Source organism: Oreochromis aureus, linkage group 19 (assembly GCF_013358895.1).
Source record: "Oreochromis aureus strain Israel breed Guangdong linkage group 19, ZZ_aureus, whole genome shotgun sequence".
Classification (NCBI taxonomy): Eukaryota; Metazoa; Chordata; class Actinopteri; order Cichliformes; family Cichlidae; genus Oreochromis; species Oreochromis aureus.
In genome coordinates this window covers 16,306,227-16,318,021 of record NC_052960.1, presented here as the reverse complement: position 1 = coordinate 16,318,021, position 11,795 = coordinate 16,306,227, and the positions used below count along the sequence as shown (strand labels likewise).

Genomic DNA, 11,795 nt, shown 5'->3' with positions numbered 1-11,795 from the left:
ACCAAATATGAATTCTGCCAACATTAGTCTCCTGAGAAAACCTGGCAAAGACCCTGTTTTTCCCTCAAGCTATCACCCAATATCCCTAATTAATGTAGACCTCAGAATAATCTGCAATGCCCTCTCAAAAAGATTAGATAAGGCACTCATCAACAAATACACGTAGATTACTTAATTTGATAGACTACTCATGCAATAAAAAAATTGAAATGGCAATATTATCTCTAGATGCAGAAAAGGCATTTGACAGACTTAACTAGAAATTTTTATTTGCAATTTTACACAAATTTGGTTTTGGAAACTCTTTCATAAACTGTTTAAAAATATTATATAATTCCCCAACATCTTGTGTCAGAAAAAAAGATCAAACATCCTCCAGCTTCTGTCTTGTGAGGGGCACCAGGCAGGGATGCCCACTCTCTCCTTCACTGTTTGCAATTTTTATTGGTCCACTAGCAGCAGCAATTTGACAGGGTACAGTAAATAAGGGCTTAAAGTGCAAGAATGCAGAACATAAAATCAGTCTTTATGCGGACAATGTGTTGCTTTTTCTCCAAAATTCACAAACCAGTCTCTCTGGATTAATTGCATTCATAAACTCTTTTTCAAGAGTTTCAGATTATTCAATAAATTGGTGAAAATCTACAGTTCTTCCAATTAATTGCTCCTTCTCTAATTCTTCTTCTACCCCACTGCGATCTAGAAATATCAGTTATTTAGGTATTAATGTCTCTTCTTAGCTTGCAGATTTAACTAAATTAAACCACATCCCCCAAGTAGAAGGCAATCTGGCTAGATGGAAATCTCTACCCATATCACTGATGGGAAGGGTTGCCGCAATAAAAATGATGATCTTGCCAAAAATAAATTATTTTCAATGATCCCAAGTAAAACATCACAAGATTGGTTCAGGTCTGTAGATTCATATATTTCTAATTCATGATGTACTACATAACAAAAATATGATTAACTTTCCTGATTGGAGTTGTAAAGGAATTAAATACTTGGAACATGTGTGCACATCAGAATTCTGACTTTTTCTCAGAAAGTGTGCCCACTTTTTTTTTTCCGGAGGCCCTAATCCTCTTCTGTAGAAAAGAGAGATTCTTGGCACCATTAAAAAAAATGCACACACCTTATTTTTAAATGCTCAGAAGTTTATTAGGTTTATTAAGTTTTCAATGGGACATTTTGGTCAAAGCAGAAGAAAAAAAGATGCAGATGAGTTTTCTTCCACCTCTTCAGACCAGAGGGTAGCTTGCTTTATTAGCAATCCCACAATTGATGCTTTTGTTCCTGACCATCTTAATGTATCCCTCCTCTCCCCAGTCAAGACCCCAGCTACAGAAAGGAACAAATTAACAACATTTAGCAGCTAAGAATGAGTTATGTTCACACTAATAGTTCAATAGCATTTAGAGACACAATGATCACCACTCAGTAAATTAAAAAAAAAAAAGAGTGAAGCACATGAATTAAAAAATTACCATCACATGTGGGTATTTACCTGTTCTTGACCAGCCAGTAGTCATGTCCATTTTCAGCACCATAACCCACAATCAGCATAGCATGGCTAAAGTGGTTGTTGCTGCACCTCTCCTCAACATACACTCCTAGAATTACATGTCAGTCAGACTGAGAAGTACAAAAAAGAAACACTTTCTATTTCTTTTTCTTCTTTTTAAGATATTTTTGTTGGCACTGTCAATAGCCACACCTGATTGGTAGAGTTGGAAGGACTCATGAGAAGCATCCACGGCTATAGATATCGGTCCGATGGCGGCCACTGCCTGCTTCAGAGCTTCTTCATCCTGTTTCACAGTAGCGTAACCACTGCATTGGGCACCAACAAAATTTGCGTTGTAATGGCATTGTCCCTCCTAATTGAGAGAAAAAATATCATAATTTATTACAATTTGTTACTGTAGTGAGACATTATGAAGTGGCAATCAAAGTTCTATAGCAAACAGAGCATTTACAGTACTATGTTGTTAAAGATGGATTTTTAAGACATTAATAAAGTAGCTTTTACTGTGGGCTATACATGACTTGGAGCTACTATGTATTTTGGCAGTATTGTACACCACTTTATACACTTTTGTCATTAATAACAATTTCTAAATGAATTGAGCTGCAGCTCCAACTTTGATATCTAGGAAGCGATAGGAAGGTCAAGCGATAAAATACCTTATAGTGTAAAAAATTCAACTATTGTTATTTACATCAACAAGAAATGTGATCTGACATGTTTTTTAAATATTGCTGTCTATTTACCCCAGCTTCATAAGTGTATGATTCCTCAGTTTGAATTCCTCCATTGTCTTTGATGTACTTAAAGGCAGGGATCATCCAGCCTCCATCGCAGCCATGGTTGAAATACTTTCGAGTGCAATCGACCAACTGCTGCTCACTCAGAGACACCAGATTTCCTGTCTTCTTGAAGTGCTGACCCTCCAGTGCACCAGTCTGCAATAAGAATGAGTCAGTTGAGCAAAGTTTTCAAAGTTACAAAAATGCACACTAAATTATATACACTTACTGCACTGAAAGCCCAGCAGGAGCCACACTGCTGCTGATCCTTGACTTTAGTGACATATCCCTGTTCCCTCCAGTCAACAGTGTCGGACAGGACTGAACCTTTAGGCAGGCCATTGAAGGTAGAGCCACGGCGAGGCAGAGAGGCATTGAAGGAGCCAAGACAGCTCAGCTTTTTGTACTCTTCATTTTCCTAAAGAGGGACAACATTCATGAGGTTTTTGTTGCCAAATGCCATGTAAAATTGCAACTGAACATATTGATGAAAATATAAATGCTGAACCAAAACAACATCTTTTTCTGCACATACCATATCAGCAAAGTAGGTCATCCCAAGGCGGAAGGACTTCAAACCCTGGTCAGCCAAAGCATTGTGCTTTAGCACAAGTTTACGGTTGTTGAGCCAGATCTGCTTCCTTTGAGTCTCCTCTGATGGAGAGTCGTAGGATTTTTCTGTCAGTTAAAAAAGGAAAATTAAATATCATCATTAAGTATTAAAAGAAAAAATTACAAATCTTGCCAAACATTATTAAAAGCATTTGGCAAAAGGCTAAAATAAAAATGGAGTGGAAGAGATCTACTGTCTCACCAAACTTGAGCTTCCAGGCATGAAACTCCATGTCTTCCAGAGACATGCGGCCACAGCTGGATACAGCCAGAACAGCAGCAACAACTAGAAGCAACTTCATCTTGACTAAAAACAAGCTGAAACAGACGCAGATCCTTTTGACTTACAGGAAACTAAACAGCTTGTTTCTGATGTTTCCAACATCAGCTTTAAAATGCTTTCTGTCATGATGTTGGATGTCGCTTTCCATTATTGCAGTATGCACTCTATTTCCTTCTTTCTTTTTTTTAAATTCTCGTTTTTCAAATGAATAAATCTCTGTTTTTTTCTTTTCATGGGTACAACACTAAAATGTGTATTTACATTTGTCTGCATGTTATCTGTGTTGTAGCTACTTACCTGTCTCAGTGTCTGCGTCTGTCCTGAAGACTGAAGTATAACCACATGGGAGGAGTGCTTATATAGCTGACTACAGCTATTCCAGCTGCTCGTAAACAAACAGAAAGAATGTCAGATATTCATTCATTCATTCATTTTCATTCATTTATTTGTTCATTTCAGGCACAACAAAATACATATATTGAACATAAAGTGCACAAAACAAAAAACAAACAAACAAAAATTACCTGAAAAGGAGTGGGACGAAGAAAACTTATTAAATCTCACCCCTATACTCACTCATCAACAAAACAATAAGCTTCCAGCTACGCCCATCGTTGCAAAGCATCATACATATACATACATACATATATATCTACACACACATGTACATACATGTACATACATACGCACACACTTTTTTTTTTTTTTTTTTTTAATCCATACCAGCAATGGTAAGAGAACAGACATTACAGAGCACACTAAAACCATCATTGAGTATACTGTGACCAGACCAACTGTTTGTAGAGGAATTTAAATCTATGAATATTTTTGCATTGTTTCAGTTGTAACTCAGACTGTTCCAGATTTTCACACCACATACAGACACACAAAAACTTTACGGGTTGTTCAATTCTGGGTAATTTGAATTTTCCGAAGCCTCTCACATTATAACCTCTTTCTCGAATTTCAAATATAGTTTGTAAATTTGCAGGTAGAAGTTTATTAAAAGCTTTGTATAAGATTATGGATGTATTGTAATTAACCAGATCCTGGAATTTAAGTAACTTTGTCTGAAGAAAGAGTTTGTGAGTATGATCTAGATAACCAGCCTTGTGAATAATACGCAGTGCTCGTTTCTGTACTGTAACTAATGGATTAGTTGTATTTGTATATGTGTTTCCCCACACTTCCGCACAATATGTAAAATATGGAAGGACCAGGGTACAGTACAGAGTACGAAGTGCATCTTTATCAAGGTATGGTTTCACTTTGTTCAAAACTGCAAGGCTTCTGGAAATTTTGGTTTTATGTGTGTTGACGTGGGGTTTCCATGAAATTTTGTTATCAATTACGACTCCCAAAAATTTGTTTTCACTCACATTATCAATTGGTACACCTTCAATGATAATTGGCAATTCTATATTATATTTTAAATTACCAAACAACATTGCTTTAGTTTTACTTATATTTAATGATAATTTATTTATATCCATCCATTTTTTTTAATAATTTTAGCTCCCTGTTTACGATCATTACAAGATCAGTATAATCATCGCTGCTGAAAAATATGTTGGTGTCATCTGCGAACAGTATGAGTTTAAGTACTTGAGAAACATCAAAAATATCATTTATGTATACATATAAAAAGAGGTGGAGCTATACATTAAGAAGAGGATCACATGAGAACATTTTATTTAACAAAAACAGCAAAGCTAGTTAATTTAAGTGTCACGAGTCATTCTTTTGATGCATAATCACCAAATCTGCACTTTATTGTATGATTTGACATAGTTGTACAGAGCTTTGAGAGATATCACTGAATGCTCTGTTTTTGATTTTAAATTACCTTATGTCAAATGAAAGTAGTTTAAGCTAGCTGAGTGCAAACAATTTCATTTGATATATTAATCGAATGAAACAAGTTTAATCTGCAATCTTTTGAAATACTTAAAATACATAATGTAAAATCATAAAAATACACACTTAAGAGACATGGTCAAGTTAAGTTATTTAATTTTACTTTGACCACCAACCTATTTTGTAACTTGAATTCTTTTGTACTTTTGCAAGCCACTGTAACCACAAAGAGAGTTGGATAATGCAACCATGATTACGCATCATTGGTTTGAAAAGTTGAAAAGTTCTGGAAAAATTCTCTCTTATGTTGTTTTACTTACAAGCACCATTCTGTTAATGGCAGTTATATTTTTCATTAAAAGAAACTGTTCATCCCTTGTTTACCCTCCAGAGAGATGGCTTAGAGACCCTGGCTTATTTGAACAAAGTTTGATATATTGATCTTACAATGACATATTCACTTTAGCTCTGCTAAAGGCATATTTATAATTATGTATTGTCTTCGAGGCATATATCAAAATCTAACTGCAGCATCAGTGGAAATGGTACAACTCATAGATAGGGATGGCAGTTGAGAACAGGTTCTCTACTAGAACAAAATTTTGCAGTGAGAGTACTGACAGGGACTGACAGGGAAGACAGTGTGTTCTAGTGGGAGGGTACATTATTGGCTAACAGGCAAATTTAAAATTCTTTCCCTTACATCCAAAGTCTTGAATAATCAGGAGCTATCTTATCTTATAGACCTCATAGTGCCTTATCACCCCAATAGAGGATTTTGCTTTCAGACTGCTAGCTTATTTGTAGTTCCCAGATTATAAAGTGTAAAAGTAAAATGAGAGGCAGAGCCTTCCAACGGATCTATCTCCCATTATGGATGTGGGAGACAGACACCCCCTGTACTTTAACGATTAAGGTTAAAACCTTCTTTTTTGACAAAGCTTACAGTTAGGGCTGGATCAGGTGAATTGTCCAGTAATTATGACTAGGCCCACAGCAGCCTGGGCCTTCCCATGATGAACTGAAACATTTCTTCTTCACTTAGTGCTTCTCTTACCGCATTTAATGATTAGTTGGTATTCATCTCTGTCTCTCTTCCACAGTGTGTCTTTATCCTATCTTCCTCCCCTCACCCCCAACCAGTCATAGCAGATAGTCTTCCTCTCAGCAGGTGGAGATGACTTAAACCCTTTTTGTAGAGTGCATTTGTGTTCGTGGACCAGTCCAGTTTGCTATTGAGGTGAACACCCAGGTATTTGTACTCCTCCACCGTTTCAGTGTCCAAACCCTGGATGTTCACTGGTGTAATAGGGGGTGGCTTCTTGCTGAAGTCAATCACCAGCTCCTTCATCTTGCTGACATTGATGCGAAGATGGTTCTGTTTAAACCAGCTGACGAAGTCATTGATGACCCACCTGTATTCCAGTTCGTTTCCCTCCGACACCCGGCCCACAATGGCGGTATCGTCTGAGAACTTCTGGAGATGGCAAGTGTTCATGTTATAACTGAAGTCCGCAGTGTACAGGGTGAAGAGGAAAGGGGCGAATACTGTTCCTTGTGGGGCCCCCGTGCTACAGACTATCACCTCAGACACACAGTCCCGCAGCCTCACATACTGGGGTCTACTGGTGAGGTAGTCAATAATCCACGAGGACAGCTGATGGTCCACTCGCACTCCCTGCAGCTTATAGTTAATAAGAACAGCTTGTTAACTCTGTTGTGTTCCAATTTGGGTTTGCATATGAATAAAAAAAAGTATTTCACTGGAATTTTTCTTCATTCACATGAACTGAAGTTTTTGTAGTTCTCTCACTGTGTTTGTGAAAGAAAAAAGGTAAAACATCAATTTTAACTTGGCACCATCTTTATAATGTCAAATAGCCCTATGTGCTGCAATGTTTGCTGGTGTTTTTTATTTTCCTTTTAACTTGTATAGGGAGAACGAGAAGAAACAATGGAAAGCAAGGGTTTTGGAAGGTCACTGGAGGCTAGAAACCCATGTAACATGAGGTTTTCTTTTTTTTTTAAAGCACTTTCTAAGCTTTATTTGCTAGGCACAGGGAAGAAAGGACAGGAAAGTGGGAGCAGAGAGGGAAGGGAGAAGACATGCGGCAAAGGCCAGTGGGTCAGATTCAAACCCAGGACAGCCGCTCTCAGCCGTTTGGCATGTGGTTGCCTGCTCAATGCACTGAGCTAAACCGGTGCCCATGAAAGAGCATTTTAAAATACTACAGTGATGGCTTTTACATCTTATGGCAACTCGGGTGTCAACATTTAGACTAAGTATACTTCAGCAAAAGAAAAGAAGAAGCTGAGGACAGATCCACCAACCTTAAATTTGGAAATCAACTAAATTAAAATTTAGTTTCATTAGCCACAAAAATACCAACTTCCACAAAATGACTAGCTTAAGCAAGCCAAAATACCTTGCATAAACAAGATTGATGAAATGCTATTTTTATGAAATAGCATTAATGAAATGTTATTTCATTAGCCTTAAACACACTGGCTTCCTCAAATGCCTTGCTTGTGTATGGGCAGAACTTTGTGGCATCAGAAACTGAATTTGAATAAGTTAAACTTGAATTTGAATTGCTCAGATTAAATCTGAATTGCTCAAAGTGAATAAAAGCTTCTAAAACTGAATTTGAATTAGCCTAATTTGAAATCCAATGTACTGGTTTGAAAATGATCATCACTAAATTGAAACTGAATTTTATATTTTGAAAATGAATGTATTCCATCCTTTAAATTTAGCTCTTGAATGCCTTCAGTTTCACTGCTTACCATTCAATTTCAATTCTACAATTCAGTTTTGGGGTCATACATCCGGGTCCTTTGTGAAAGCTGCAGAGTAATCGAGTACCGTTTAATAGAGCTACGTTGTACCTGCGAACCCAGTGTTACTGAGCAGACCTACAGCATCTTGAGCTGGAGCGGGGCACAGATTAAGTATTCAGAATTCATTCTTCATGTCAAATGACCGGCGAATATACTCTCAGGTTGGTAATAAATGTATTACCTGTATGTAACCCAGCTGGAGAAACGGGTTAAAATAAGATAAGCTTTGTAAGTGATTTGGTTAGTTATGGATTGTTCTTTTATTTGTTTTATTTTATTGTCACAAGAAGTGATGATGTAAAAAAATGTGTTTTAGTTCCACACTTCCCCTGCTGTGGAAGGTTTACCAGAAGTTGTATGTTAACATGGTGTGTTGTTACCAGCCATTCGAAGGAAAAAGAAAAAGCAGACACTATCTTGATTAGCAGCAGAAACTGCCTCGGTTACGGAAGCAAAGCTTCGTAAAAGTGTCATAATCCGGCTGTGTGGCAGGCAGGAATTGGACCCAATCGCAAACTCACAGGAAACAGGACTGAACTCAAAATACAGCTTTATTGTTGAAAGAAGGAAAAGGCGATACAAAGTAATGCAAAACTAAACTGGGAGATTCTAAAGGAACTAACTCACTAGGAAACACACGGAGGGGCACACAGTCATGAGGGAGGATGCGACACAGAACTGAGGGAGACGCGGACATAAATACACAGAAGCATAATGAGAGATGTGGGAGCACACAGGGAACACAGCTGATACTAATAATTATAACAAGACAGGGCAGGAGCAACACAACGTGATCTACACTTACGGGAGACTATCAAAGTAAAACAGGAAGTACACAGAGATGTGGACAGGAGAGAGAGAGTGAACACGGGGAGAGCACAGACATAACTGGCTGGGGAAAACATGGAATAAAACACAAGGAGGAGAAATGAGGCATGGGAACTCACAGATACACGGAGAGGGACACAGGGGGTAAATACACGAGGGGAAATCTAATAAACTAAACTGAATAACCTAGGAACCATGGAGTAAATAATGAACAAAATACAAAAACACAAGAGAAGTAAGAACACTGGGTCAAAATTACCCAGGACCATGACAAAAAGTTGTTAAAAAGCTGCCGAAATCAGCAGAGGTTCCACGTGTCTCGGTCAGGCCTTTTAGTGAGCTATAAGCGCCATGAGGAAAGACCAGTGATTCCAATTGTTGGCAAGCCTCCCAGTGTGATCTTCAGTGTGATTTCTGGTAGGATTCCACCAGTCATCCCGACTGGCAACAGTGAACCGACAAAAAGAGTGCATTCTAGACTATAAATACACCAGGCGTGAAACTTCACTAGACTTGTGAGCAGAGATGGGCAGTATACAAGTAACACGTTACTGTAATCCGATTACTTTTTCAAGTAACGAGTAAAGCAAGGGATTACTATTGCAAAAAAGGTAATTAGATTACTGTTACTTTCCCGTAAGCATGCTGCGTTACTAAAACCGTGATTTTTTTGCGAGAGTGTCTCATGACAATGACGTAAGCGAGTGCGGCGTTGGTGGCAACAGGTGTGGGCAGATCAACAATGGATAATATATTGAGTGCGGGAGAGCATATGACCGTGCAGCGTTTAAAGTGTGGAAGTACTGACCTTACTTTGAGTTTGATTCCGTAAAAAGTGATAAAAAATTAGCGTCCGCTGTTCACTGCGTGGGAAGAAAACTTCTTTTTACAGCGAAAAAACCCCCTAAACTTCTGAGCAAGCACCGAGTACGCTGCCACGGGAATGTGAAATTCACACAGAAACTCCCGGATCCTTCCAATGACATGACGGCTGCGACACACCTTCACCAGGGTAAACCTCCACCTGCCCCACTCCTGCTATCACTAGAATTACTGAGCCTTTTTTCCCTGGTGCAAGTCCCTACTACTAGATTTACTGGCCTGCGCAAATTTGCGTAATTTCCCCCCGACCTTAACACCTCTTGGCACCCCGCTGAGATTTTCACAGGTCTTCAGCTCCATTGTTCTCCTGCTTTTGTTGTGCAAACACACCCTCCCCCAACCCCTAACCATGAGAGATTCAAGTTTTTCCTTCCCTGCAAGGCTGCTTTCCTTCCTTACCTGCCTGCATGCCTGTCCATAAACATATATACACAGAGTTGTACATATATTTATATATTTATATAGCCACACCTTATATAATATGCATAAAGTGTAGTTATACACACAGACACATCTATATCATATATACACACACACACACATATATATATATATACATATATATATATATATATATATATATATATATATATATATATATATATATATATATATATATATATATGAAATGTTTGTATAGTGCACTTTCTATACTGTGCTCTGTCCACTTTTTTGCAATGACAATGCAGATTTTCCACTTGTGGGACAAATAAATGCAGATTTGCTGTGTGTGTGTGTGTGTGTGTGTGTGTGTGTGTGTGTGTGTGTGTGTGTGTGTGTGTGTGTGTGTGTGTGCGTGCAACATTGGCATTTGTTTACTCAGATCCAAGGCAGGCCAAACCTCTGTGTTACAACCTACATACAAAAGAAACACATTCACAATATATGGGTACACAAGTCTGTTTTATTTCAAAGTGTTTCAAACTTTACAGCGTTTGCAGACCCAGTGTCCATCATCCCTGCATTTGGCACAGGTGAATTTCTTACATGTTGCACAGGTAAATCTGCTGCGATTCCTGTTGCAGCTCTCTTGATTGATTGATTGATTGATTGATTGATTGATTGATATACCTTTATTAGTCCCACAAGGGGGGAAATTTGCACTCTTGCACCTGGCACTGCGTTGTCTTTACAGTCCCTGGCACAGCAGCTGCAGCAGCCTGCCTCTGTGCTAAGATTTCCTTGTGCTGCATGAATCGGCTACGAAGTTGCTGAGCTAGAAGACGCAGAAACAATCTTCTTTTGCCTGTCCACCCTGTACATGCCTTGTACAAAATGTAGGCATTCACTGCCGCCAGGTCCAGCATATTGTAGAAAACCGCTACTGGCCACCTGCGTGTTGCTGATCTTACAGAATACATCCGTGCCATTTGGTCCAACACGTCTACACCACACTGTAAAAGCAGAGCGAGAGAGTCATGAGTATATGTTTTTCTATAGGCCTGTATAGCACACATCAGAAAACATTGTAGCACTGGTGTAAAATTGTACACACATTCACACACCTTCATGTGGTTGTAGTCTGTGATCGTGTTGGGTTTCCTCTTTCTGCCGTCACCGATCGTCACGTCTTGGTGCATGGAACTTAGAACACACACAGTCTTGTTTTTTTTAGGTGCATAAATTGTCAAGGACACACTGCCAATTCTAAGCACTGAAGTGGAGAATACCTCTCGCTTTGCAGTATCTTTTGCAAGTTGAGGAAGTTCACGCCGGACTTTATTCACCGTGCCCAGTAACGTTGTTTTGCGCGCTGCAGCAGTCTGTGCGACAGTGACAGTGAAGTAAAGAAATTGTCCGTTGTGACATTTCTTCCATCATCCAAAAACGGCTCCATCAGTTTCATGACCACGTTCTCTGCCAGCCTCTCTCCCTTCTGACGACTGGGGTCCTTTCCCAAGTAAGGAGATGCACTGCAGACATATTTGGTGTCCAAATCCGTGGCCATCCAGAACTTGATCCCAAATTTGTCTGGCTTGGTTGCAATATACTGGGTGAATGGACAACGAACCTTGGTAGGGAACAGCTGTTCATCTATGGTCATGTGTTCCCCTGGAGTGAAACTCTTAGCACAGTTCTCGTTGAAGCGTGTCCAGATGTCGGAGATCGCTGCAAATTTGTCTGTTTTCACCCGTTCTGCCCGCGTGTCCCTGTCATCAAATCGAAGGTGTTGCATAATTGA

At 39.0% G+C, this 11,795-nt stretch overlaps 1 protein-coding gene across 1 annotated transcript; it reads right to left on the bottom strand.

Annotated features, from left to right (window-relative positions):
• Positions 1–1,177: 1,177 nt before the first annotated feature.
• Positions 1,178–3,587, bottom strand: LOC116327228 (procathepsin L-like). Its single transcript, XM_031748754.2, has 8 exons — positions 3,503–3,587; positions 3,125–3,240; positions 2,846–2,988; positions 2,540–2,728; positions 2,275–2,466; positions 1,718–1,880; positions 1,508–1,613; positions 1,178–1,341 (listed from the first exon to the last, which is right to left on the bottom strand). The coding sequence occupies exons 2-8, from the start codon at positions 3,222–3,224 to the stop codon at positions 1,242–1,244; spliced, it is 993 nt and encodes a 330-aa protein (XP_031604614.2). The 5' UTR covers positions 3,225–3,240; positions 3,503–3,587; the 3' UTR covers positions 1,178–1,241.
• Between the last annotated feature and the right edge of the window lie 8,208 nt (positions 3,588–11,795).